At 38.4% G+C, this 27,788-nt stretch overlaps 1 protein-coding gene and 1 pseudogene across 5 annotated transcripts; both read left to right on the top strand.

Annotated features, from left to right (window-relative positions):
* The first annotated feature begins 134 nt into the window (after window positions 1–134).
* Window positions 135–27,008, top strand: LOC146472939 (actin-related protein 6-like; annotated as a pseudogene). Its single transcript, XR_014866465.1, has 15 exons — window positions 135–193; window positions 410–596; window positions 1,953–2,015; window positions 16,365–16,433; window positions 19,269–19,407; window positions 20,493–20,562; window positions 21,041–21,079; window positions 21,352–21,410; window positions 22,567–22,645; window positions 23,316–23,360; window positions 24,156–24,219; window positions 24,373–24,432; window positions 25,299–25,374; window positions 25,795–25,857; window positions 26,317–27,008. The product of XR_014866465.1 is annotated as an actin-related protein 6-like (transcript).
* Window positions 2,637–13,380, top strand: LOC146472940 (uncharacterized). Of its 4 annotated transcripts, XM_085118725.1 has the most exons (10): window positions 5,233–5,288; window positions 5,773–5,881; window positions 6,121–6,224; window positions 6,566–6,693; window positions 7,185–7,261; window positions 7,451–7,728; window positions 8,307–8,455; window positions 10,807–10,899; window positions 11,112–11,183; window positions 11,568–13,380. In XM_085118725.1, exons 1-8 carry the CDS (start codon window positions 5,246–5,248, stop codon window positions 10,834–10,836), a joined length of 918 nt encoding a protein of 305 aa, XP_084974851.1. In that variant the 5' UTR covers window positions 5,233–5,245; the 3' UTR covers window positions 10,837–10,899; window positions 11,112–11,183; window positions 11,568–13,380. The 4 variants fall into 4 exon arrangements, with proteins under 4 accessions (XP_084974852.1, XP_084974853.1, XP_084974856.1 ...); XM_085118730.1 differs by lacking the exons at window positions 10,807–10,899; window positions 11,112–11,183; window positions 11,568–13,380 and adding an exon at window positions 3,528–3,664 and having other exon boundaries at window positions 5,056–5,288; window positions 8,307–8,538; XM_085118726.1 differs by lacking the exons at window positions 6,121–6,224; window positions 6,566–6,693; window positions 7,185–7,261; ... (3 more) ...; window positions 11,112–11,183; window positions 11,568–13,380 and adding an exon at window positions 2,637–3,664 and having other exon boundaries at window positions 5,056–5,288.
* Window positions 27,009–27,788: the final 780 nt, after the last annotated feature.

The raw sequence follows: 27,788 nt of genomic DNA, 5'->3' as shown, positions 1-27,788 counted from the left end.
CATACATTATGATGTATTTTAACGCTTTCAACGGGGTCGTCAAAACAACGTGGTACCACTTTTCGACGTCATCAGAGGAGCCCGCCCGGAAACGAGGTTACGCGGAGCCCTGGATCCCAGTTGGTAAATCCAAGATGGCGGTTCTGGTGCTCGATGCTGCCAAGATCGGTTTTAACACAACAGACAGTCCAAGGTAAGATATAAAATCATACAACATGTTTTGGTTAGCTCATCTAGCAATTTATTTTATTTTTGGCAAGATTTCCGCACGGCCCCATACATTAATTATGTATACATTTTGCGACTCAAACTCTATTCATGCTCGTTCTTTGTGTAAGAAGGTTAGTGTGACAGTGATGCATGTATAATTAATGTATGGGGCTGTGCGGACTTTTTTTTTTCCTATTAGGCTTGTCCCGAACTCTATTTTCAAGGCGAAGAGCGAGCGTCGAAAGCTGTTTATTGGTGATCAACTTGAGGAGTGCAAAGACTATTCGGGCCTGTTTTATGTAATGCCTTTTCAAAAGGGCTTCTTAGTCAACTGGGATGTAGAGAAACAGATATGGGACTACATGTTTGGCAAAGAAGTTATGAAGGTAAAAAGATAGCTCAGAACATTATAAACTTTTGAAATACACGTGTATTTAATGTATTTTTAACAGAACTCAAGTGAAGTCTGGCATTTTTCAACAATTTTGTTTTGCTTTATATTTAACAAAGAGTATGGGGGCTTGCATCTTGAATATAATTAATTAATTAATTTAATTAATTAATTAATTAATTAATTAATTAATTAATATTTTCACACAGACCCATAGTCCCATACATTCATTTTCCCCAGGCCACTGTCATACTAATGCATCAGTCAATTCCAGTAGTGCTCATACCCCCTTCCCTGGGTATTAGTGGGGCCTTTTTTTCATGTTACCATATGGGAGTCGGGCAATAGTCTATCCCAGACAGTTTGACGACCTCATGATTTTCACCTCAGCACTGTCACTAATCCTTTCGATGATAAGTTCATTCGCAAAGATGGCACATTTGTGATGAAAATAAGTGTGTTGAACGAGGACAAAAGTGAGACGTTAGATCCACAGAATGAATAGCTAGTGGAGTAACAATGAGAAATATGGCCGCAAAGTATTTTTTATCTGCTTGCATGTTGCTTTAATTGCCCATTGAAGTGTAATGTTGCATCTGCATGCTTTTGTTTGCCTACATGTTGCATGTGACCTGCATGTAAATCTGGGGGCAAAAAAGTGATTCATTTGGATAGAATGCTGATGCTTACCTTACAAGTACATTTATATCATGACTATCATGACAGAGGCTATTGGAATAGGTTTTTGTTTTTAATAAAGCTGTCAGAGTATATTTCAAGCGGGGTTATCAAAGCAGAAATGTCCAGTTCTCTGTGGGTGACACTAGAGGTACAGCTGTATGTGCAATGTAAATTCAACACCACCACCACCACCAACAATAACAAATTTTATTTTTATACCACACTGGAATACAGAAGAAATAAATGAGTAAACACTACCAATGCAGTGCCTCCATTTATGATGTCATCTGAGCTGAAATCAAAATGAAAGTTAAGTTTGCTATTGTACATATACTCTCTTTGTCTCAAATTTTGAAATTAGTTCATGTAAAGGTTTAATTTCTAAGGTTCATAGGGTATTAAAAAAGGTTTTCAATTTTGCAGACAAAAAATTGTTTGATTCCAGTCTGCTGGTCTTGAATTGTCTTTGCTTTTGGACTGGCTGGGATTTTCATACAAAAGCAGCTCCTTGGTTTTGAACTATTCAAGACTCAATTCTCAAGTTGATTCTCAGCACTCAGTACTTGTGAGGATGGAGTCAAGACTGCCGACTTACATTTGCATGGATGTACTTTACTATTAGCTTTTGCTTCAAGTTTGTACATGATTATTCTTTTATTTTACTTCCAAGGTTGATTTTCCTGAAACAACTATTCTTGTGACTGAGCCCCACTTCAACTTTAGCTCCATCAAAGTATGTTTGATTTTATTACATAGTTGATAAGTTTCAACTTTATGTTTGAATTAAGTAACCTAGTAGCTAGGTATTTTAGATTAGTATTGAAATCAAGAGCAATGTTGCTCCCTAAGAAAAATTTCAAGGAGTGGACAAATCAAAGGCTGATCCATTAGGAGCCCAACCTGTGAAATATTTTAATACAGCAAAAGTTTTGGGTACCCAGAGCAATACCTTGGGTGGCCCAGGCTACTGGGCTTTATTAGGTAACAGCCTTGGAAAGCTTAAACCTCATTCAGACTAGGTGGCCAGGTCCAATTCTCAGCCGCAGGCACCAGTCTGAACATACCCAAGCAAAAATCTCAACACTGTGCCTGGGCATGGACACTACCTCCGAGATGACTAAAATGTTTATCGGGCAACCAATTTTTCAGTAAAATGTAAGAGCTAGTCGTCCGAGAAGAAAACTATGGACAACCAAGGCATATCGATCAAACAACAACCACAGTAGTGAGTACGTAATTTTCGATTCATAACGAGCCAGAGATAACCGGAAGTTAAAAAATGTGCTCGAGATGGTTGCTAAGGAGTGACGTCATAGGGCTGCTTTGAGGCTATCATCAATGGTGATTTGCGGTGTTCACTACAGGGTAGTGTTAACTATTTGATCACTTTTCTCTGTAAAAAATTAGAGGCGGGACTCGCTGTTTTGACATTTTAGTGGCGTGGATTATCTTACTGACAAGCGCGGGAAGAGAGATTATTTTCGCGCTCGCTCTCTCCAGAGTTGAGCGAGCATGGAGGCTTTTGACCTTCATCGAGTGGATCTGTGTTCCGGCGACCCCGCTAAACAGTGGTTTCTGTTGAATTCAGTGATATGTGGTGGTAAACCAAGTAAATTTATGGCTAGATGCCCTTTGGTTGAAAGTTTTCCGTCGGAGTTTGCTGTTATCCCGGTGACCGATATTAAAGATGGCGGGCTCCCTGATCGGAGGGTTTGCAAAGGAGAAGTCGCTTTTGTACATGTTGCATCGTTATTCGGCGTTGTATCTGCAATACTTCGGAAAACGTTCAAAGAAAGTGAACGGGACAGTTACGTCTGGTTGGTGGACACGATTAACTCGCTACAGATTGGCGTAGATCAGCAACCAAATCCAGCTGCGCCATCAGTGGCCCAAAATAACACTGAAAATAAGCTTAAGCTTAATGCTTCGTCTAATCTGCTTGAGAGAATCGAAGAGGAAAATTTCAAGCTGAAGGCTGAACTTGAAGATGCTGTTGCTCGCCTTGAATCCCTTCGTCAAGAAGTTGAAACCTTTAGCCATGGTCAATCCACCACACGTTCACAGTCAGAAGAAGGTACAAGCGATGTGTGGACCTTGATCAGCGATGTTCGCGAAAAATACCAGTTACCCCTCGCGTCTGCAATCGCTGGTCAGGTCCACAATCCCGAAGTGGAAAAACTGCTTAGCGAAATTGCGGAGGAGTTAACGGCGAAAAAGGGTCCAAAGCAAGCTTTCGAGACTATGCTTGGTGATAGCGTTCCCCACTTCTTTCAGTCCCTTCGTGTGCCCGACTGGGTTTTGTTATATTTCAAGTTACAAGCCAAGATCCCAGACCAAGGCTGGCAAACTTTGTTAAGCCTCACAAACCTTGGACGCATCGGGGTAAGTTACAGCTTATTTTGGCAAGATAAATTTATAGTTTCTAATTTATATGGTTTTATATGTGGACGAGTTCAAACATATTTAAATTTTTTCTCTCTGTGTGTGTGTGGGGTGTGTGTGTGTGTGTGAGAGAGAGAGAGAGAGCCTTTTAATGTGGAAGTGGGTGGGGCCTCGGATTTGTGTGCTTTCTTCACTAATTTGGAAATATATGCGATAACAATATTAATGTTGGTTATTTGAATCTGGAGCAACTACAGAATACAGGCCACCTTGATCCAACAAATATTTTACATGTGTTAGAGGCTTTTGTAGAGCAAACTTTTATGTTGTGGTTCAATTTTATCCCTGGTTTAAATTTTTTTCTTCCTTTGTTTTAAACTAATTATCATGTTACCACACATTACCATACCCAAAAACAAAGGGAGAACCAAGGATAAAGGATAAAATTGGACCACAACACATATAACAGTGGAAACTATGGCATAGGTCGCACTAAGCAAAGTTTTGCGAGAATTTTTGCGATAATTTGTTTACTTTGCGGTCGAAATCTGGCAATGAGACACTTTTCCTAGTGCAACCCTAACTTTTATGGTTTGGAAAATTTTTGGAAAAACATCAAAGGCACCGTAGTGCTTGGTTGGGGCGGGCAGATTTCGGAAAACTCGGGCTTAACAATAGGAATCACAGCGAAAATTGTCATTACTTGTCACTGAACAGCAAACAGGAAATATGCAATAAAATTAAACAGCGCGCAAGATCTGCTTAAGTTCGCGTTCTATCTTTAACATGGACAGACATGGATCTTATAATTATTATTACTCTATCTGTTATAATAAATATTGTTACTTGTTTCCGGAGCTCGTCAACCTCTGTGGACCAAGTTTGTCATCTTCTTCTGCTGAGGAAAGACGGGTGTAAGCGTGCTGGTCAAACGACAAAGAAACAATGTTGCTAAGATTATTGGCCGAAAATTTTGACCAAAGATTTTTTAAGTTATGCAAAGTGTCATCACTGACATATTTGTTTCACCTAGTGCAACCCTGATAGTTGAAAGCAAAAGTTTACTTTCCGGTTGCGGTTTCAAATTTTCTGTGGTTTCTTTGCAGGCAAAATATCAGGGAAGATGGTTATTTTAGGCTATGAAAACATGTTTCCTCCCAAAAGAGCAGGATAACTGATGTAGATGTTGTTGACAGGATGGCCAAGACATTAAAAATCTGCACGAATTAAAAACAATGAAAATGTCTCACACTCATTCTTATTCATATGAGGATGAGAGACCCCCCAAAACAATTCATTGTGACTAACTATTTTGCACTGTTCTATGTGATTATCTTTCAGTTTTGTTATGACAATTATTGATGGGTTCTTTCATCTGCATTTTTTCCTAGAATAATACTGACATCCCAGTCCTTCTCAATAAAAACCAAATCAAAGCAATTAGAAAATTGATGTTTGGTATTGTGAGGAAGGCAATGGGTGTCAAGCCTCTCCCAGATGGTGCTCCCCGTGGATTTCAGGTTAGCCTTTCAGCTGCTATGGCCTGGAAGAGAGACCAGACTGCACCAACCTGACCAGGAAATGCTGGAAGTCAATTTAAAACGTGATGGAAGACCCTTTTTTGGTAGGTGTTGAATATTAAACTATGATTTCGGGTAAAATATCAAGTCTGACATTGTTTTTTTTTTTATTTGACAACTGATGCAACCATTTTGATAATGCCATCTACATGTACTGTAATCATCATTGGATCTTTCCTTGACACACGTTACTCTGCTTAAGACCTAACTAAATACCTGTAGTTGTTTGGGTCATTTCAAGAAGCCAGTGCAAACAAAGCGTTGAACAAGTTGATACAATAAAGTCTGTTACTATTGTTATGTTTTAATTTTATTTTTTATAGTCATAATTTTTTATGAGTTCAGTGATGGGCAAGCATCCTAGTTTCTTTATGCCAACATAGGCAACTTTTTTCCCCTTTCTAGCATGGAGACTACTGGTGACATGTTTTGTCCCAGCCTATGTATCTAGTAGTTATTTAACTCTGAGCTTTTATTAGAAATCAATTTGAATTTCAGTTATGTTTTTGTACTTCTGTCCCACAACAGGGAGGCAACAAGTCATGATTGGTATTGTCCCTGTGAATGTCCATCATGCTTCCAGTGAGAGTTCCAAAAGTGTCTATCCCATTGCCATAGCTAATTGCAAGGAAAACAGGTGGGCTTTAATAAACTTATGGTGTTTAATCTACCTTAATTTGGTCATAAAAATAAGAGCATTTCATGGTCATTTGACGTTACAATATTTTGTCCAATTTGCCTTTAAGTGTTCGTCAGAATAAGAAAAACAATAGACTACAGGTACTTACTGGATGTCTTGTTTTAGGTAAAGAAGGAAAGACATATCATTCATTGTTTGTTGTTAAATTAAAAGGAGTTCTTATTCTCATTTGGTAGGAAGAATGTGGAAGCCTTGATAAAGGATCTGAATGCCCAAAAAAATGCCATAAAAAAGAATGGTATTACTGTTGATGGAAGACACTTTAAAGTGAAATTTACAGGTGATCTATTGTACCCAGTTCTATTCTTTATACCTAGCCACTTGATAAACATTTCAAACTAGTTCAAATTTTGCAGACATTTCATTATCCTTTGCCTTTGGCCTTGTCAACCCTCTTTTCCAAAGTCTTCTTTGGTTTTACATAATTGGAAGGGATCTCATTGTATGAGAGTGTGGATAGTAGGCTGTGCTTAAGGGTGTTGAGTAATTATTTTTGTTTCAAAGTTAAATGTAATAGTCATTGACTATGCCTGTTTAATGATCTTAGCTACCCCTTTATGAAAAAATAAAAATTTAGGCAAGATTTACATATTTTTCTTCCTGTTTCAAATTTTATTACAGTCACTCTTGATTATAAAGCTTTGATAATGCTGATGAAACGAAGTGATGATCAGGATGACACTTTGGCTCCTGAACTTTGCAAAAGGGGTCTAGATACTGAGTGCTGCATCTTTTGCAAAGTTATAAGGGTATGTTATCATTAAATTGTACATAATTATTGGAACGATGTTTTTAAAGCTAACATATACTTTGTCTTAGACGTTTTGCCTTGACAAATTGACTGAACACATAAATGTAATGTGTTCAAAGATACAAAACATGGAAACTAAGAATAAAGGATTTGCAAACTAGGTCAATTAATTATTTTTGCTGCCAAGGTACAAGGCCATACTAATCGTGTTCGGTTGAGATGTGCAGATTTCTGGATGTCTGCGTCTTGCCCACAGTAGCATTAGGGTAGCGGTAGCATTTTGCACATGGCATGTGGTCTGTTTTGCCATGCAGTGAGACTTCTTGCAATAGCTTGCTTCAATTGCTACGATACATTGAATATAAAATTATGTGCATGTGGGAGTGTTCATCAGGGTCATGAATGTTTTGGTGACCTGTCAGAGGAAGGTATATCATTTTATGTATGAATGTTCATGTAACAAAGATATTTCATATTCCATGTTCTTAGGGATGTGCTTGTCCAGGGGTTCCATGTGGTGAAGCCTGTGCTGAATGTTTTACAAAGAGCAAAGCAAATATTGGGGGGTAAGCTTTTTTGACATTAATTGTGTTTAAAAGAACAAATGCCTTGTACTTGTTCTTTGTGACTGTCATCTTTCAGTTAGTAACCGGCAGTGATTCTTTTTGGTGAAAAGGTTAGGCTTGATAATTGATATGTATCAATTTGAAAATCACCTTTTATTAAACATTACTTTGAATCTGGTAATATTTCAGATGGACGTGTATAAGAGATGACCTCTTATTCCTTCTTGAAGAGGAACTCTGCAATGTTAACCTGTGTGCTCTTTATTGTGAGCTTCGGAACACAGAGCAGTTGTTGAGTTTACTGGGTATGTTTGCCTATGAATGTGACTCATTGAAACACTGCAATGCTGTTCTTTGTGAATATGGGCCTGATAGCATGAAGGAAAAAGACCGGATTGTGGTAAAGGCAAAACCAGGGCAAGAAACTGGGATTCAAAAGCACAATATTCAAGTTGTTTCTTTCTCAGGTACATAGAAATACCAGTTGTGTATTTATGAAGAATTCAAAATAGCATTAAAGTTTAGTATCAACTAGTGACATGTCAATGCCATTAAGGCTTGTTGGTTAAATTTATCTCGTACTCTTTTGCCCATGCAATCATTACCAGCCATCTGTATAATAGTAAGCGAGGTACAATAGCAATCTCTTATTAATCACTAGTCTGGTTACATGTACATGCACATGTTACATGTTTGCATTCTCAATACACATCAATGTATATACATAGGACATATCCCTGCTTCTTTTTTTTATGTGACCAATTAAATGTTGATTGTTTAGGCTGTTTGAATAAGGAAGAACCATCACTTCAAACATTATGAAATTTTGTACATGGCTTGTTTCATCCCCATTTTTAATTTTAATCAGCATCCCATTCTAAAATAAGTTTGCAATGATATGTTAAATTACTTGAAATGCTAAATTAATGACTATTTTCCTACACCGCAATATTACAGTTGATGTCCATTAGTGCTTTAACCCCGAAACAGTTATGCTGATTTATAAAAGTCATCTGATAACAAAAATAAGCTGCTTGATTTTCAGGAGCAACAGAACGTAGGTTTTTGGACAACATTGAGGAGATTGTTGATAGGTCACTGCCAGTTGAAAACTTGAGAAAGTTTTTCAGAGATGGAGATGTTGTGGAAACATATTTGTTGAATCAGATAACATTCTGTGAGGAAATGGTTCAGGTATCATGTATCATTAATAAATATGTAGGAGGTGCCCTGTTATGGACTGATAAAAAATAGTGATAACCACTTGGCATGAAATGGAAAATATAGTAAGGGCAATGGGTATGTTACTAAAGACAGTGGAGTGTAAACACTTCATACACAGTGTTTCCTGCTATCATAGAAACAACTCAAAAAAAGAGTTTAGGCTTGACCTCCTTTGAATTTGAATAAGCCAGGGGATAGTCAGGTTACTAGTTCCTTGAAAGTTATTGGGAAACTGAAGAAACATGAGGTTTCGCGAGACATGAAAATCTAGGCAATGTTGTATATCTTTTCTGGTTCATCCAGGTTGAAGTCCTGTCATCTCTGTATGCCTGAGTGCTTCCAGGTTGAAGTCCTGTCATCTCTGAATGCCTGAGTGCTTCTGGGATATACAACATGAACAGTTTTATGGTATATACAAGAGAATCTAGGCAAATGTTTTATATCTTTTCTGGTTCATCCAGGTTGAAGTCCTGTCATCTTTGTATGCCTGAGTGCTTCTGGGATATACAACATGAACAGCTTTATGAATTGTACTTGAAAATCTAGGCAAAGGTTGTATATCTTTTCTGGTTCATCCAGGTTGAAGTCCTGGCATCACTGTATGCCTGAGTGCTTCTGGGATATACAACATGAACAGCTTCATGAATTGTACTTGAAAATCTAGGCAAATGTTTTATATCTTTTCTGGCTCATCCAGGTTGAAGTCCTGGCATCACTGTATGCCTGAGTGCTTCTGGAAATTATATACGTTTTATATCTTTTCTGGTTCATCCAGGTTGAAGTCCTGTCATCTTTGTATGCCTGAGTGCTTCTGGGATATACAACATGAACAGCTTTGTGAATTGTACCTGAAAATCTAGGCAAATGTTTTATATCTTTTCTGGCTCATCCAGGTTGAAGTCCTGGCATCACTGTATGCCTGAGTGCTTCTGGAAATTATATACAACATGGACAGTTTTATGGTATATACAAGAGAATCTAGGCAAATGTTTTATATCTTTTCTGGCTCATCCAGGTTGAAGTCCTGGCATCACTGTATGCCTGAGTGCTTCTGGAAATTATATACAACATGGACAGTTTTATGGTATATACAAGAGAATCTAGGCAAATGTTTTATATCTTTTCTGGTTCATCCAGGTTGAAGTCCTGGCATCAGTGTATGCCTGAGTGCTTCGGGATATACAACATAGACAGCTTTATGAATTGTACTTGAAAATCTAGTAAAAGGTTTTATATCTTTTCTGGTTCATCCAGGTTGAAGTCCTGGCATCACTGTCTGCCTGAGTGCTTCTGGGATATACAACATAGACAGCTTTATAAATTGTACATGAAAATCTAGGCAAATGTTTTATATCTTTTCTGGTTCATCCAGGTTGAAGTCCTGTCATCTTTGTATGCCTGAGTGCTTCTGGGATATACAACATGAACAGCTTTGTGAATTGTACTTGAAAATCTAGGCAAATGTTTTATATCTTTTCTGGTTCATCCAGGTTGAAGTCCTGTCATCTTTGTATGCCTGAGTGCTTCTGGAAATTATATACAACATGAACAGTTTTATGGTATATACAAGAGAATCTAGGCAAATGTTTTATATCTTTTCTGGTTCATCCAGGTTGAAGTCCTGGTATCAGTGTATGCCTGAGTGCTTCTGGGATATACAACATGAACAGCTTTATAAATTGTACATGAAAATCTAGGCAAATGTTTTATATCTTTTCTGGTTCATCCAGGTTGAAGTCCTGTCATCACTGAATGCCTGAGTGCTGCTGGGATATACAACATGAACAGTTTTATGGTATATACAAGAGAATCTAGGCAAATGTTTTATATCTTTTCTGGTTCATCCAGGTTGAAGTCCTGTCATCTCTGAATGCCTGAGTGCTTCTGGGATATACAACATGAACAGTTTTATGGTATATACAAGAGAATCTAGGCAAATGTTTTATATCTTTTCTGGTTCATCCAGGTTGAAGTCCTGGCATCAGTGTATGCCTGAGTGCTTCTGGGATATACAACATGAACAGCTTTATGAATTGTACTTGAAAATCTAGGCAAATGTTTTATATCTTTTCTGGTTCATCCAGGTTGAAGTCCTGTCATCTTTGTATGCCTGAGTGCTTCTGGGATATACAACATGAACAGCTTTATAAATTGTACATGAAAATCTAGGCAAATGCTGTAATATCCTTTCTGGTTCATCCAGGTTGAAGTCCTGGCATCAGTGTATGCCTGAGTGCTTCGGGATATACAACATAGACAGCTTTATAAATTGTACATGAAAATCTAGGCAAATGCTGTAATATCCTTTCTGGTTCATCCAGGTTGAAGTCCTGGCATCTTTGTATGCCTGAGCGCTTCTAGGATATCAAATATGGTAAAAACCGCTTTCAAAGATGTGAATATTGCGGAAATAGGTGAGTTATAGTGATTTATCCTTCATTGGCTCTACGGTAATTAACATTTAACTGTCTCTGAAAATGCCAAAAAAGTTTTACACGGGTATACTCATTCTTCTCAAGGTTGGAGAGTTGTATTTTATGGTGATACGGTACTCTTGTTGTTCTTTATTATGCATTTATACCAGTCATTGCTTAAAATCTGAAATTATTTTGTTGAATTGTTATAGCATTATACCCAGCTGAAGAATTCCGGAAAGTTTGGAAGGAATTGGGGAACACAATTGACATCAGCAGCACAGGTAAACAAACTTACTGAAAAATGAGGCAATGGTGCATACATTAAGGCTAAACGTAATCCTTGAAGCCCCAATATACGGATCTGATGGTATTTCTTATGCTACTAGTTGGGAGAATTTGTTTCAACATGAAGATATTATTTTCTCTTTTGTGGTTTTAGAAATGTACAAACTCACTACTCTTAATCTGCTTTGTCATTATTTTTTGTTTGTTTTTACTGGTTATCTTTCCTTTTTTGTCGTGCTCTGAAATAGTATTAGCTTCCTTGCTCACTTCCACTGAGTAGAAAAGATACTTGTGACATCTGTACTTATTAATTGGTAACAGAACACATGGCTACCCTACTTTCTTTAGTCTTATTGAATGAAAGGCAATTATTCTTTCAGTTTTGCTTCAGCGGGAGATGGAAAGAAGATTACAATCCTGGTCTAAAAAACAGGAGGAGGTTGTTACTAAGCTGTCCACTCTCCAGAAAGACCAGAAACGATTTTGGGGTCCTCCCAGTGTGCCACAATGACCACTGGATTCTGATCATCATTAAGATGGTCATTCCAAATTTATCAATCATGGTGTTGGACTCTGCGAATGAGAAACGAGTTCCACGTGCGAACGTTGAGCGGACGATGAAACGTTATTTGGAGGACGAATGGTGTGCGAAGCGCTCTTCGCAGCAGGAATTAACATTCCGAGATTCCAGATATGCAGTTGTGCCCCAGCAAACAAACAACACGGACTGCGGTGTTTTCTTGATGAAAAACTTTAAGGAGTTCATTAAGAGCTATCCTGTTGAGGAGCCGGTGTGGCATAAATGGAGGCCTGTTTATGGACAGAAAGACATAGTGGCGCTCAGAAAGCAAATCAAGGTCTTAATTCAAAAGTTCAGTCCTGAATCGAAAAGTTAATTGACTCAGCTAAGCGGTTAAGTTAAAAGCGGCAGTATCAAGAGAATATTCCCAGAATTCTGTCTAAGCTAAAACCAACAGTACGGAAAAAGATGGCAGCGGTACATTTCGTAATACCTTGCTAACTTAACACAGCCAACAGGCGCGAACGTTGTGGATGCGAGGTCTAATATTGTAGAACTTTTCTGTGAGTTTTTATGAGCGTTTTTATGGATTTCTGACGTTAAGAGTTAGCGATAAATGTACCAGTCGCCATCGTTTTCGGTACCGGCATACGCTCGTTAATTAACAAAATTACTTCTCCCCTTGCTTTGGTGCGCTGTGTGTAGCAAAATTGCTTCTCATTATCGATGAAATGCTAGGTAATGGGCTCAAAAAGAAATGTGAAACTGTATAATTATATATGTTTTTGAATAGTTTTTAAGCTATGTCCTGCGAGAAAACTGACATTTAATTACAGTTTATCAACTCTATTTACCACTTGATACTTAAGAAGATTACTACTTCCTCTCTTTGTGTGAGACATTTAACGTAGTTTCTCGTTTCACCAGTTAAGGTTGTCTTGTTTAATTAAGTGGGAAACCTAAATTTTTATATATCGCTAATAACCAGAAACCTGTTTCCTTCCCAAAAAATGTCAGCTAATTGTTTTGCATTCACTCCCCGTTCCTCGTTTCCCTTGTTATACGGGTGTTGTCTCCGATGTGGAGAGGATAAAGTAAAATTTAATGGTAAATCTATTATGTTTCAAGCCTCAGTTGCATGTGTTAAAATCCACATTGCATGCTTAGAGGATGTGTTTTGTCAGATATCCAAAACTAGCTATTCAGTTTTCTTGGACTTTTTTTCTGGCCGTGTCTGTGTAATTTAACTGATTATAATGAGTAATGCTGTCATGACTTACGATAATGCGATAAAGTTTATTTAAGAGTATCCTGGCAACAATGAGTCGAGTTGGTTACTCGATGATACCCTCCTGTGTCTTAGTGTGCTACCCTTTTCGGCAAGTTTTTTTTTGGTCATGCTAATTACGTTACCAAAGTGTCTGCAAATTTTACCTAAGACACAGGGTAATAAGCTCTGGATAAAGAGGGGGGGACCGGGAAACCATTTTTTTTTTTTTTTTAATTTTTTTTTTTTATCAGTAGAACCCAAATGACTGCCTGTAATGTTACCATTACATATCCAGGAAACATATCCGCATATATTTCTATTCATTAACGTTTAGCACCTGCCATAGATTGCGGATCGTGCAAGCACCTGAAACGTGTAGCCGCGCTCTCCCCACTCCTATCTTGTGCTAACCCGATTTCCGCTCCCCTTTGTTGCGTAGAATTAGAACCGGATTTTTGTATTGTCACATTTTGTTAGAAAGCGCTGGCAAAAATCAGATAATAAAGTGCGCATGCATGATGTCGATGAACGATAAGCAAGGGCCGAGGCATGGCATGATGGGGTGACTGACCAGGGGCGTAGCGACCATATACACGCGCACGCACATGTGTACCTCGAAAATCTAAAAAATATATATATATATTTATTTATTTATTTATTTATTTATTTGACCATTTTATTTATTTACTTTTTTGGATTTTATATAGATTTTTTTGGCGAAAGGCGACTTATACACGTGCAAGGGTGTTCTCTCATTATTGCTGCAATTTTACGAAAAGAAAACTGTGTGAACATTACACTATTCATTTTAATATGAGAGTTCAAAACCCAGTCACCACAACAGTGATGTTCGAGACACTTATGTCAACCTGCGCCGCCGAACGCAGTTTTAGGGGCATGAAGAGACTGAAATCCCCTCTTCGAAGCAGTGAGGAGAGGCTGTCCTCTTTGGCAATACTCCACAAACGTACACAAGTCCAATATATAAACAATAGCCTCCATTTGGAATGTATGGCTGGATGGCAACTCTTACCAGGATTTGAAAGTCAATTTCTCCGACAATATTCAACAAAGCAAAATACTTTTCACGCTGGTTACCAAAAGTGATGTGTGGTGTCCATTTGTTCGTAGCTTATGGTTTAGCCTGTGAACAGGCTCCCATGTGGGGTATGGAGCGAAAAGGAAAATAGGCGAGCCGTGCGAGCGGAGCGCGGTATGGGAGCTCGATTTTTTTCTTCGCCCTAGACCCCACTTGGGAGCCTGTTCACAGGCTACTTATGGTTTGATATATGCTAATAACAGGGACATCTAAAAGAAAAACTTTCTCTCGGGTTCTATCTTCTTTAGGTTTTACCGTGCAAAGTAAACTTGAATAGCAAACTTTCTCAGTAAAATAACTCAGATTTGCTAACGTCGTAAGTGCCATTTCCAGACACTCGGGCAGAGGTCTCGTATAGGTGTAGCTAGCTTTGCGGTGTTTGGAAATTGAATTCAGCCTTGTCCAAGCGGTTTATTTGGAGCACAATGTCTCCCTTACGAAAGAAAGAACATTATATCGCCGGAATTTAGCCCCCATTGTACGCGGTCCGCCGTGTTGGTCGTTTGTTGTGAACATTCAGAGTCTGGAAACAATTGAAAAGTTGTCCCGGCTAGGCAAGTTATCCCAAGCATGAGCGTTTACAAGGCAGCTATGGTTACCCTGGTGCAAGAGTAACCCACGCGCTCAGCTAGGGTTACTCTAGTGCTAGGGTAATCCTAGCACTGTAAACAGGGCCTAAATGTTTTCTTGAGAACGTGAGCGCTTGACGGTAAATTTCTTTCCCTGATAACACATTTCTGAAGCGTCATCGACTATCGGAATACTGAGATTTCGACTTTGCTTTTTACGAATAAATGGAAGTTTGATCAGTTATTCAGGAATTATTGAACAAGAGTATCAGTTCTCCAGGAACCTTATCTATAGTAAAAGTTTCGTTCGTGGTATTAAAATGGGAACGCATCGATGTCACATATTGACAGAAGCAAACTATTTTAGCTCGGTGATATTTACTTTCACGGTGCTCAAAAACCTTTCAATTGTGTAAGTTTACACAAGCTGATATGTTTGGATTACTTGCGAATATTTCCACTTTTACCGTTTTGTAAGTTCATGTTTGATTTTAGGAATGCGATTGATTGGCGTTCTAAAGAGATATCTCTCCCCCTCCAAAAACAGAATGGATTGTTTTTCCTGTATTGTGAAAGATAAACCAAGAAAACCGGAGCCTTCGATTGCTAGTTTCCTGCAGGCGTTGTTGAAAAAGCCCTCCTAAAGAATAATTCCCCCAAAACAAAAGCAAAGTACATATTGGGTATCGCTTTCCGGTTCCCGCAGTTACTTTTCAAATGTGTCTGGTTTTAAAGATAGAATTTAATTAAAATCTCGCCATAAATAAATGTTCACGCTTAAGGATTATAACACATTCGCGTAAAAATTGACGCCCCACGTCAAACAGAAACGAGTATCAGAAGCGATTCAATTACACTGGAATGTTCAGAGTAGCTGGATATCATGCTGAGATTGGTGGCAAATTGCCCCCTATCTCAGCGGGATCCAGAGGTCTTTTTGTGGTTGCTAAGAACCTCTGGCTCGTTATGTATCCGACAGAACAAATATTCGCTTGGTTGGAAGAATTTTGGACCTTTACCTACAAAATAATGTAGCTTAAGGCTATTGTCTTCTTTTGTCTCAGTTTCCTTCTTGAACAAAAGCAAGCTCTTACACCGGGATATTCAAAGTGCTATTAAAGGCATGCGAGTGGCAACTATAAATAGCTCGCAACAGCTTTTACTAGTCGACTGTGCCATGCAATGAAAATGTCAACAAATCGATTTTCCTTGATTTTCAGGAACTCTGCAAGTATGGTGAGAGCTTCTGCAATCAATACCAACCAACGTAAAACCAATTGTGACACGTACATGCAAATTTGCAAATTGAGCGTCATCATCCAACTTTAATGCCAAGAGAAACTTTAAGATTAAGAATTTTCAATTAGCTATACGAAATTTCATTTCGGTTCAAATGAAATCGCTTGGAAATATCGTTCTTAGATTAGCAAATTTTCGGGGATGCACTGGCATTTAAAGCATCTGCCTCCTAGCTGTCAAGGTCTCAAAAGTAGATTGTTTTGCCTTCTTCTGGCCTAATTTACTTGAATTGTATACAACATTTTATCTTTCACATTAAATGATTATTTTTTTTGGAGGGTGTTTTATTTTTACCTTAAAGTAAGTGTCATCCCCTAACAATAATAATTTTGTAAATTCTATGAAATATAGATCTGTGGAAAAATTGCAGAAATATAAAATTAATATATCAGTTAAATATGATGTATATATTTTTTTAAGGATGCTATGGATGAAATTTTGTTTGAGGAATACAATAATATTATTTCAAAGCTCTTGGCCGTTCAACAGGTAAATCCCTTTGTACAATTACTTAAAGTGCACCTAACAGCAGACTTTTTTATTCGGCGAAATAAATCTACTTTCGTTTTAAACTGTTCCAGCGAAAAAATTTTTTGAATTGGTTGAATCCTCGATTTTCTATGCGCTTTTGAAGTTGGGACTGTGTTGTTGCACCACCGCGTTTTAGGAAGCCTGGGACGAGCGATGGTTATGACGTCACGCCAGGGACCACGCGATATCGATTGCATCTCTTTTTCGGTTTATTTCTTTGCGATTCGACTCCACATAGTCCGTTTCAGAATGTGTTCGTCTTCTTCTTTACGGTTATCAGAAGAGTCCAAGGAGCCCGAAGAGTCTGAGGAGATCGAGGAGGATTTAGAAGATTCGGATTACTCCGAAATGAATTACATCTCCGAAATCGAAATGGACGCTTATCGACATGAAGCTTCAGCAAGCGCAAACCCATTCGATAACAGCCACCTCGAAGAAGACCTGTTTTAATGCAGATGAGCCGCGTGCCGACCCGGAATGGACAGCCAGATACGAAACACTTTATATTGTTTCATCAGCAATACTTCTTTTTCTAAACACTACAAGTGTTAAGCTTTCGAAAGAGACCAAACTGAAACCATTTGGAGTGTGATAGTTCTGTTTGTTGTGAATAACTTTTGCGTTCGCGAGGTGCGGTCACAAGCAGCGCGCTTGGCGATTTCTTTCACAATATCGCTAACACTGTTTGATTTGTATACTAGAACATTTCAGTTAATTGCTGAATGCCTTTATTTTACTGTGCGAAACGAATGGAAGTCAAAATAATTTTTCGAAGCTATGAAGTATTAAGCTTAAGCGCTTGTCGAAAATTCGCCTGCAGCGAGATTTCCTCTGACGTTTTGGAGCTTAAAAACGTTTTTTTTTTTAATACTGCACATCAGCAATACATCCCTTTCTAAATACTACAATTGTTAAGCTTTCGAAAGAGACTAAAATAAAACCATTTGGACACGAATTCGCAGATATGAATTTTCGAGTGTGATAGTTCTGTTTGTTGTGAATTAATTTTGCGTTCGCGAGGGACGGACACAAGAAGCGCACTCTGCGATTTCTTTTACAATTTCGATTCTACTTCGCTAAGACTGTTTGATCTGTATACTAGAACAGTTTTAAAGTTATTTACTGGGTGATTTCTTTTTACTCGGCGAAAGGAATTGAAGTCAAAATAATACTTCAAAGTTACGAAGTCCCTAAGCGCTTTCGAAAAATTCGCCCGTTGTGACATTTCCTCTCGTGTTTACAAGGTTAAAAGCAGTTTTCTTTTATACATCGCATCAGGAATGTTCCTTTTTCTACCCAGTACATGTCTTAAGCTTTCGAAAGAGACCAAAATGAAACCATTTGAACACGGATTCGCAGAGATATGAATTTTCGAGTGTGATAATTCTGTTTGTTGTGAATTAATTTTTCCTTAGCGAGGCGCGGACACAAACAACGCGCTCGGCGATTTCTGTTATAATTCCGATTCTACTTCGCTAATACTGTTTGATCTGAATACTAGAACAATTTAGTTAATTGCTGGATGCTTTCTTTTTACTCTGCCAAGCAAATTGAAGTCAAAATAATTTTTCAAAGTTATGAAGTCTTTAAGCGCTTTCGAAAAATTCGCCCGCAGCGACATTTCCTCTGATGTTTTGAAGCTTAAAAACGTTTTTTCAGTAATATATAGCCCATCAGCAATACATCTTTTTCGAAACGCTACAAGTGTTTTAAGACCTATAGAAACGAAAGTAAGACGAAAGGATCGAATGAAGGGAAGAAATTGGTTTCACAACATTGGATAATATACAAAGAATCAAAGATTTTCTCACCTTCCTATTGCTTCGGTCAGACTGAGGCACATCGACTGGGGCTCCAACGGCATGAATTGTTGGCCAGACAGTGAATCCCATCTCATATTTTATTAAATGTGGCCAGGATGGTTTTACTTGGCCAGGTAAATTGTGGAACTGTCTTCTGAAACAGTTCTTCTCAAAATGAGCCGAGCAAATATGAGAATATTCCGTCGGTTCCCACTTCGCTCGCTTGAGTTTTGCAAAATCCACCCATCGTGTCTGTCTCTTCAAGGCAACGGGACGATCGTCACCATAATATGGTAGTAAATGGAGACCTATCCCCTTTTCTAGATTTGGTTGGTTTCACAGCCTCCAACAACACATCGGGAAGGCATATTAGGTCATGTAATCACTGATGTAATTGATGTAATTGCAAAACATGAGTAGAAAGACTGCAAAGCGAAAGATCCTTCGTCCCTGGCGTGATGTCACAGAGCAGCTCGATCCATTCCCCGCCAAAACACGGCCGTGCAACAAAAATGGTGCGATTTTCAAACCTTCGCTGAAGCACCGAAAATCGAGGATTCAACCAAATCAAAAAATTCTTTCGCTGGAACACTTTAGAAAGAAAGTAGATTTATTTCGTCGAATAAAAAGATCTACTGTTAGGTGCACTTTAACTGCTTCTGCACTGGGGTTGTTATGAACTTTTCGCTGTGGTAGAATGGAAATTTACAGGCATCCATCTACCAGTACATGTACACTGCTTGCTGGGTGTTATTCTCTGTTTTTTGAAATAGTAACTGTTTGTTTTTGTCTCAGGGCAATATGAGCCAGGCAGAATTCTGTAAATCATGCAGTCTGATTGGTTCTGGCAGCTTGTGCATGATTGCATGATTTGTTGCAAGATCTAGACCTGGGCCTTGTTTTCTTGATATTCAATGTTATTCACCGTCCTTGGTCAGTCTGTATATTAACACATATTTATCAACAGTAACGGCTGTTGTTCTAATCCTAGCTGCCCAACTGAGTGCCTATAAGAGCCACAATGATGAATCAGAAAAACACCTCTTGTGTCTGGTTGTGGACTCCGGATATTCCTTCACACATATTGTACCAGTTTTCAATGGCAAAGTGTTAAAGAAGGGTGTAAAAAGGTGAGGTAGAACTTTGGCTTTAATTGTTGCTTGATCTGCCATATAGTTACCATCAGACAGGCTTTCTTGCCAACTCATATACTGTATTTATAATTTTTGCATTTGTTTTCTAATAACATTGCATTTCCATTTTGTGTTTGTTGTACATGTTAATAAAATATTGAAAAGAAATTTATGACATAAATGAATATTTCATTTATTATTTGAAATTTAATGGCCTTAAGTACCTCCCACAAGTCTCCTGCAGCTCAGTGGTAGAGTATCTGTGCGTAATCTGAAGGTCATAGATTCGACTCCTGTTTGGAGAACTCAGATTTCTTTTTTCTGAATATGCCTGTATTACTGACTGAATAATGCATCCATGGCAACCATAATTGAAGTTAGTTGAAACAATCCTCTAAGCTTCTTTTTAACCCAGCTTTAACTACAAACAGATCCTTGCTAACATTCGGTTGTGAAAGATTTGAAATCCCATTATTCCAACCAATAGGCACTACCTTTGGAACCTGTTGTCAGATTGAACTTCTTTGTTTTTCAAATACATTTGCCACACAACTCTGAACATGAGCCCTAGGTTTTTTGGCGTTATCAACTGAGTTGATACTTTAAGGTCATTAACGTTTGGTCGACACAGTTGATAGAACCAAAATAAATATTTCTTTCCTCTCCCCCACTTATACAACCATAGTTTCTGTAAAAAGTAACTACCTTTTCTATTGGATAATTATACACTGTACATTACTCTGGTGGTGATGGGAAATCTTGTGTGAAGTCAAGATGTACTATCTAAGGGGTGTAATGGTTTGAGAAACCAATCAGATAATTACTGTATGTATAAATTCCCAAGATAAATCATGTAGCATTTGCACATGATTATCAATAATATCATACAGACGTCTCTCCAATCCCATGTTTTTTTTTAATAGTATCCATGGGCAACTTTGCACAATTTAAATTTGGTATAATAAACTATAATCGGAAAAATTCTGATATTATTTGTAGGGCACTGTCCTTTAAGTCCCTTTACCATGATTAGGTGAACACTGTTGCAGTTGTGACTCTTCTTTTCTTCTTTATTTCTACAGGATTAATGTTGGTGGTAAATTGTTAACAAATCATCTAAAGGAAATCATATCCTACAGGTAAAGAAATGCTGTATTAAACCTTAAACCTTTCTCAACATATGAGACAAGAACCTTTTCAAATTTGTACATATTTTTAATCTACAATCTTGGACAAAACTAATTGAGAAAAATGCACATTGCGTACATAAATTTCAGTCTCCCTTAAGGAAAACACTGTCTGAAGAGTCGTAAACCTTCACCCCCCCCCCCCCCCTCCCCCCTTCCCCTCACACAGTGTTGCTTTGAAGGTTGCCACTGAATAAAAGGCTGGGTAATTTTCTGACCAACACTGATAAGGGGAAGGGGGGAGGAGGGGATTAGTTGTTGAATCGACAGATTATCACTGTAGTGGCGGAACTTGTTGGTTGACAAATGTTTCTTAACAGTTTTGTCTAAGATTGTAGCTTACTGCAAACTATAGCTTAATAGTCATTAATTAAGCTTTTAGCAAATACAACACTTATAAAATCTATTAATATAATAATGTATTTTGCTTTGTCAACTTGCAGGCAGTTACTGTCTTAGATGAAACTTATGTGATGAATCAGGTAAGGAGGGGTGATTGTTAGAAACATGTTTTTCCTCTCTCAATCAAGCTGAGTACTGTTCGAGTGTATGTGTTGTGGTTTAATTTTTTTTATGTTACTTGTGATGTTACTGGTGATCTGAGACTTCTGGAGTCATTTTAAATACTCAGAAAGGAACAAGAGTGTTCCAGGTGAGAAGCTCAATGAAACAGGTGTCTAAAACCTTAACAACGGTCCTGTGGAGTACACCCAATTTTTACAGAGTCATTCAGTTGCTATGATTGTTTTAACAGGTGAAAGAAGACACTTGTTATGTATCAGATGACTTCTACAGGGACATGAATGCTTCTAAGTAGGTTCAACTATATTAAAATGCTATAAGTAAGGAAACTGTGTTCAGCTTGTCACAAGAATGGGATAAATTTATAGGAAAGTCTGAGTTCTTAACAAGAGCGCGGCCTGACTTTTCTTATACCATTCTCAGAGTTAAACTGCAGGGAGGCAAGTGTGGCGTGTAGCTACCAATAATCATTTCTTCACTACATTTTATTTATTAAGTGTAACCTTGCCTATTGCCAATAGAATTTACACAGCGCATCGGTCCTCAAAAAGTACAATTTCCTTATCTCCATCTCAAAGGCATTTAAGCTACAGCTCCCGTCAATGATTGACTGTGGGAGGCTGTTACAGAGTGTCACAGTTCTCGGTATGAAGTTGAATTCGTAGACATTAGTGCGAGCGTTTGGTGGAATGATGTGTTTAGAGTGCATTTGATGAGTTCTAGGTGGTGGTGAAGTCAGGTCATCTGGGCATGGTAAGGTAGACACTGAGTTGAGGGCTTGGTTGAAAAGTATGATGGTGCTCTTTTCTCTTTGCTTCAGCAATTTCCATCTATCCATCCAAATTCTGCTAGATAGTGATAGTGCCTGGTACAAAGTTGTAATAGTCAGACTTCATGAAGCACACTGCACGCCCCTGGACTTTCTCCCATTCTTGACAGAAGTTAGAAGTGTACGGCTCTCAAATGGCACATGCATGCATGTACTTCAACAGGGGTCACACCAAGTTACCAGAACAGGCAGCTTCCTTGACCCTTGGATTACAGAAGGAGAAATGTCTTCCAGTAGACATATTTACATACACATCACACATCCTGCACACCTGTCTGCCCATCGATAGAATGCCCTAACCACAAAACTATAGGGAGAGCTATAGATCAGTTTAAATACTACATGTAGGTTCTTGTTTGACACACTTACTGTACTGCTAGGGTTGGTATTACCCTATATCTAAAGATGGTAGAATATACATGTATGGAGCCTGGGTGTCAGTAGTAAATAAATATTAAAGCGCCTTTTCTCCTGCTTGGAAAGTTTTGAGGGACAGCAGACTTAGCTGTTAAAAACAGGAATCATCACAAAGTATGAAAAATATGTCAAACAGAGGCAGAAAACAGTGTGAAATAAATGAAAACAAGAATATCAATACAGTTGTTGCTTTCACTGTAGGTTAAGAGGTGCTAAGAATACTGTGGTGCGGGACTATGTGTTACCTGACTACACACATATAAAAAGAGGCTATGTTAAGGTCAGTGGAATAACTTTTAAATTTTTTGTAGATTGTGGTGGGTGCATTTATGAAAAAACACTCTATTTGAAGCAGAGGAGTGATGGTCTAGATAATGGTTTGTTCAAAGAGTGAATAGCATTATCCAGAAGGTAAGTCACTTTCCAGTGAATAAAATAAATATTATTAAAAAATTGGACCATTGGATAATGCTCCATGGGATATTAGCCATTATACATATCCATGAAAAAGCGTCATTTAGTCATCTTCTGGTCATTCGTACAAAGTGATAATAAAACCAAAACCAAAGTAATTGCTCTGGCCAATCGCAACAGATGTAAACAACACAAGCCAATTAGAATTCGAAGCAAATACATGTAACTGGCGCCAAGCGCGGGAAAACACGTGAGGCGAAAACAGGATTGGTTTTAGTTTGGATTCCCATTGGTTGAGAAAGTGGCGTGAGTTTTGTTGACCAATCACAGAGCGTAGTAATGCAAAACCAAAGTAAACGCGAAATTACTTTCAACACTCAATTGAAAACCCATTGCAAGATAGGTAAATTATCCTATTCTTGTTTGATTACAACTTGCAAGTTTGTTGATCACTAAAAGTAAAGAATACTGCAATGAGTTGAAGGAACAACTTTTTTGGTAATGAGGTGGTTATTAAGTTTTGTTGTTATTTGCAGTCAACAACGGAAATGTTGCTTGGATCGAAAAAAGAAAATGAACAGGTTTGTGCGATTACCTAATGTTCAAAGTGCAAGTTCCCTATAGGCTTATATGATGAACTATGAGTATTTTTAACAAACCAGTAGTAAATACAGTACTTCATAGAAGGAGAAGAGGGAGTAAAATGGGGTTCCAGGATTGAGTAAGGTTCAGAAGAAAAATTGAGAGGGAGGGTGGGGGACAGGGCAAGTCCCTCTTAGCTTTGTCCCTGCAAACCTCAGGGTAGGTAACAAACAGCCATTTCTGCAATAAGCAAGGGAGGGCTGTGGGAAAGAGGTGTGTATATATGAAGGCGTAAGACCCTCATACTCACATTTGACTCTGTAATTTCTCTTGGCACCATCAGGTTTCCTTTCACTAACATCATTACAGCAATTCTGTTTCCCAGCCATGGTTTATCCACCTTCCATAGCTTCCTTCTCCCATACCTCTGGAAGAACCACGATCGGACTGAACTTGAGTAGCCTGCATGACAGGCGCTTTATGAGCCAAGCGGGGTGAACGCGATATTTCGCGCGGAGCGCGACACAAGCGCGAAGCGCGAGACGAGGGGAAGAGAAAAATAATTTATTTTTCTCTTCCCCTCGTCTCGCGCTCCGCGCGAAAAATCGCGTTCGCCCCGCTTGGCTCATAAAGCGCCTGTCATGCAGGCTAGAACTTGAGTAACATGGTGTCCAACTTGCTTGACTTGAGTTACATATCTACTGTGATGCCAAAGTGAAGGAGTATTTCAGGGTATATTGGGGGCTTGTAAGTTCCGAGGTTGATTGGTCCTAAATATGATTGTGCTTTCATAGATACTAAGGATGAACAATGAGAGATTTGCTGTTCCTGAGCTACTGTTTCATCCATCTGATATAGGTAAGCTTATAATCAAGTTTTACAGTTTACAGTAACGTTTTACCTGCCCTTGCTTCTGCTGTCACTTGTCTTCATTCGTCCGAGTTTCGGACTTATTGCTGTCACTTTGGTTTACAAGGTTTGTTAATTTCAATTCTTACATGTTCATTTTAGGAATTCAAGAAATGGGAATACCAGAGGCAATCGTTCACGCAATAGATCAGTTGCCGACTGGTAGGTGTCTTAAAGTTTTAGCTGAAGCGAGAATCTTTATTGTGCCAAGTCTAGATGGCAGGGTTAATTGTTTTTCTACCAAAGTAGAGGGAGGAAATAAACAAATCCGCTTTTGCGTAACGCCTCATCATGACTCCTCAACACTGCTAGCCATTCAAATACAATAATCCTCCAAGTTTATTTTATACAACGCTGAATCTATTTTTTGCCTGCATCTTTTAAGCGTTTCTACACTTGATACAAAAAAACACTGCTAATCCCTCAACGCCGAAAGTTTGTTTAAACCACTTGATAGCTTACTTAAGAGCTCGAAAGCTACCTGCGGGTCCTCATTTTTTTTTTTCAGTTAATGTAAACTATTTTAGTGGTTGAAGTTTTTGTTGTTGTAAACTTTTGCCCACCCGAATGCTTTTGTATTATTTTTGTCTTCTCTGCTTTCCTCGCAAATCCTACATTTTTTGTGAGATGCTTTAGCTGCTGTTGTAACTGGTGTTGACATCAAATTCTACTACAGTATATTTCATTTTATTCTCCAAAGGATTCAAAACAACAGAGACATTTAGAATCGCGTTTACGACAAACGGCAAACGTGAGATTCGTGTTTGTGTTTTCTCCATGAAAAAGATGTGAATGTACAGAACAATACTGGCCTTTGATGCTGAGGCAAAACTTCTCAATTTTACTGAGAAACTGAAAACAGCGAGCAGCAAATGAAGGATAAACATGGTCACGTGGTCATTTCTGCCGTTTGCCTTGAACCGTTGTAGTTCTAAATCTGTCTAATGTGATTTGATGGAAACATCAGCGCTAACTCTCTAATGCAAGGGCAGCCATTGCTGATACTTGTTTCTCTTTCTTGCTTTCAGAAATGCAGCCCCACTGTTATATGAACATATTGTTAACTGGTGGAAATGCTCTTTTCCCTGGAATGAAAGAAAGAGTGTAGGGAACTTTCCGTTATAGAGATTTAATTCCTTCTAAAGGGCTAAATTATGCCAAACAGATCTGATTTGTCAACCTTCCTTTGGCTTGCTGTTGTTTAACAAATAAATAAATAAATAAATAAATAATTAATTAATTAAATAAATAAATAAATAAATGTTGACATATCTTCGCATCAAGAAGTGAAATACAATATGTTTATATTAATTTCTTGCTTTTATCCAAATTAGTCATTTACGCAGCTTTTCTAAGGGTGTGCTTTAAGCACTGTTTTGTTTTTCTTATAGTATTCATATACAAGTTTGTGGTAAGACACTAACAATAATTTGGCTCCGAGGATGTCGTAAATTTCCCTTTCCATGGTTTCGTGATGGCTGTTTAGTTTTCCTTACCTGACCTTACTTTGTCTTTATGGTTTAGGTTTTCTGAACTTCGATCTCTCGCTCCTTGTGATGTGGACGTCTCCCTTCATTGTCCCCCAAGGTGGGTCATCATTCTGTCAAGTTAAAATAATGTACTTATAATTCAACAGAGTTCTGTTTGCGTTGCATAGATATTGCACACCTTGGTATAACTTTGAAACTCATGGTTGTATTCGTATTACTAGTAGACTGCAAGCAGTCGCACTTTCTTCCTCAGAGCACGCGCGGAAAGCGACGGTAAAATTATGCAAATTAAAAAAGTGAACAAGGAGGGGTTGGCTTTACCGCTCGCTAGAAATCGCGCGCGCGTGACAGAACTTAGGAGAAGAAGGTTCACTGCTCGCAGTCTATCTTGCTAGCGAAATTCGCAGTAACTTGCAACGATTTTAGAAGCTTAACACTAAACACAGCATCAGAAATTAGAAAAAATTCACTCAAAATTAGTAATGGCTTTCTTTTTTCGTAATTTATGTGCCAAATGTTGATCAACATTCCATTAAATTGTGTGTTTTTTTTAAAGGCCCATAACGCACGCCTGGGAAGGCGGAGTTGCCCTGTCCAAGACAGACGTGTTTCTGAACAAGATGTGTGTGACCAAAGCGGAGTACGATGAACATGGCAAGAACATTTGTAGAGAGAAATTCGACTCTTGACAACGTCACCATGCTCTTGAGCTCACATGCGCACGCCCGTGGTTTGTGCTGCTTGTACGACTTGGATGTACAGTATTGTCAGTACTAAAGTAAAGATCTGCGTGTCCGCGTTGAAAAGAGGTATGTTAGATTGAAGCAGAACATATTCGAATGTTTCAGCCTCAGTTGCCCAAGGCCACCTAAGTGCCTGCATATTGGATCGACGTCCTAATCCTATTACCACTGAGGGTACTCAAGCTCAGTCAAGGAAAAACTCTAGAGCGAACAGTACCACTGGAGCGCTCTGCTGCTGAATAGGTTTCCCTTGAATGGACAAAGTTAAGGTTCGTTTTTTTCCCCCGCAAACGTAAACGTTAGAATGACCTTGTATGCCATAATGAACATTGTAATATAAAGGTCCTGCTCAACGACTTTCATTTGAATTGTCACGCCACAGGATTTCAAACACTCAAACATTTGAACCACCTTGAATAGCTTTGTAAACAGCATCACAGGAAAGGGCTGCCCAACGGCTTTCATTTGAATTGTCGTACAACATAATAAACAACACCAAAAGTAAGCGCTCCTCAATGTTGCTTTCGTTTGAATGGCTACCTTACAAGACTAAAGGTTTCACATGTTGATTATCCAGATCCATTGTGTCGGCACGTAAAGTCACGCGATCGCAAACATTTGGTCCTCGAACATGTCTGGGTGTAAGTCGTCACGCGTCACACGACGGGTCTGTACACAGAAGCGTTTTGTGACGCGTGAATTGGCAAGGAATTGTTTTCGTTTTCTTTTGTTAGTTTGTCTGCTTTTTTGCTGGTGTTGCTAGGCGACTGAAGCAGTTTCAAAGCCCCAAACTTTTTCTTTTTTTTCTTTTGCACACTTCTCTTCCGTCTTCCTTTAATATACCGAGCTCCAAATCGAGCAAACTCTTGCACCGCTTTGTACAAGACTCTATGTTTATACATTTTAATATGGTGCAATCGAATATGAAAAGGCGTAGCATGACAAAAATGCTGCTACAGCGTGAACGTCGCGCCAGCCAGAAACTTTGCTGAAAATGTTCTTGGAGAAATTAGCCGATAGTAAATATCTCAGTTGGTCAAATTGTCATTCTCTTTTATGATTATAATAATCTTTATTAACATATTCCATTTACAAGTTGTTGTTGTTGTTATTATTATTATTATTATTATTATTATTATTATTATTATTATTATTATTATTATTATTATTATTATTAAAGAAAGAAAGGAAGAAACGGAGAATCACAAGTTTCGTTCACTATACATAAATCCATGTTCACACTAAAGCCACGCACGCACACATTGATAATAAATTCCTTTATGTG

The sequence above is a fragment of the Pavona decussata genome, unplaced genomic scaffold, assembly GCF_977016875.1.
Source record: "Pavona decussata unplaced genomic scaffold, jaPavDecu1.1 SCAFFOLD_95, whole genome shotgun sequence".
NCBI classification, from domain to species: domain Eukaryota; kingdom Metazoa; phylum Cnidaria; class Anthozoa; order Scleractinia; family Agariciidae; genus Pavona; species Pavona decussata.
The sequence above is the reverse complement of the archived record's forward strand: the minus strand, read 5'-3'. Positions and strand labels throughout refer to the sequence as shown.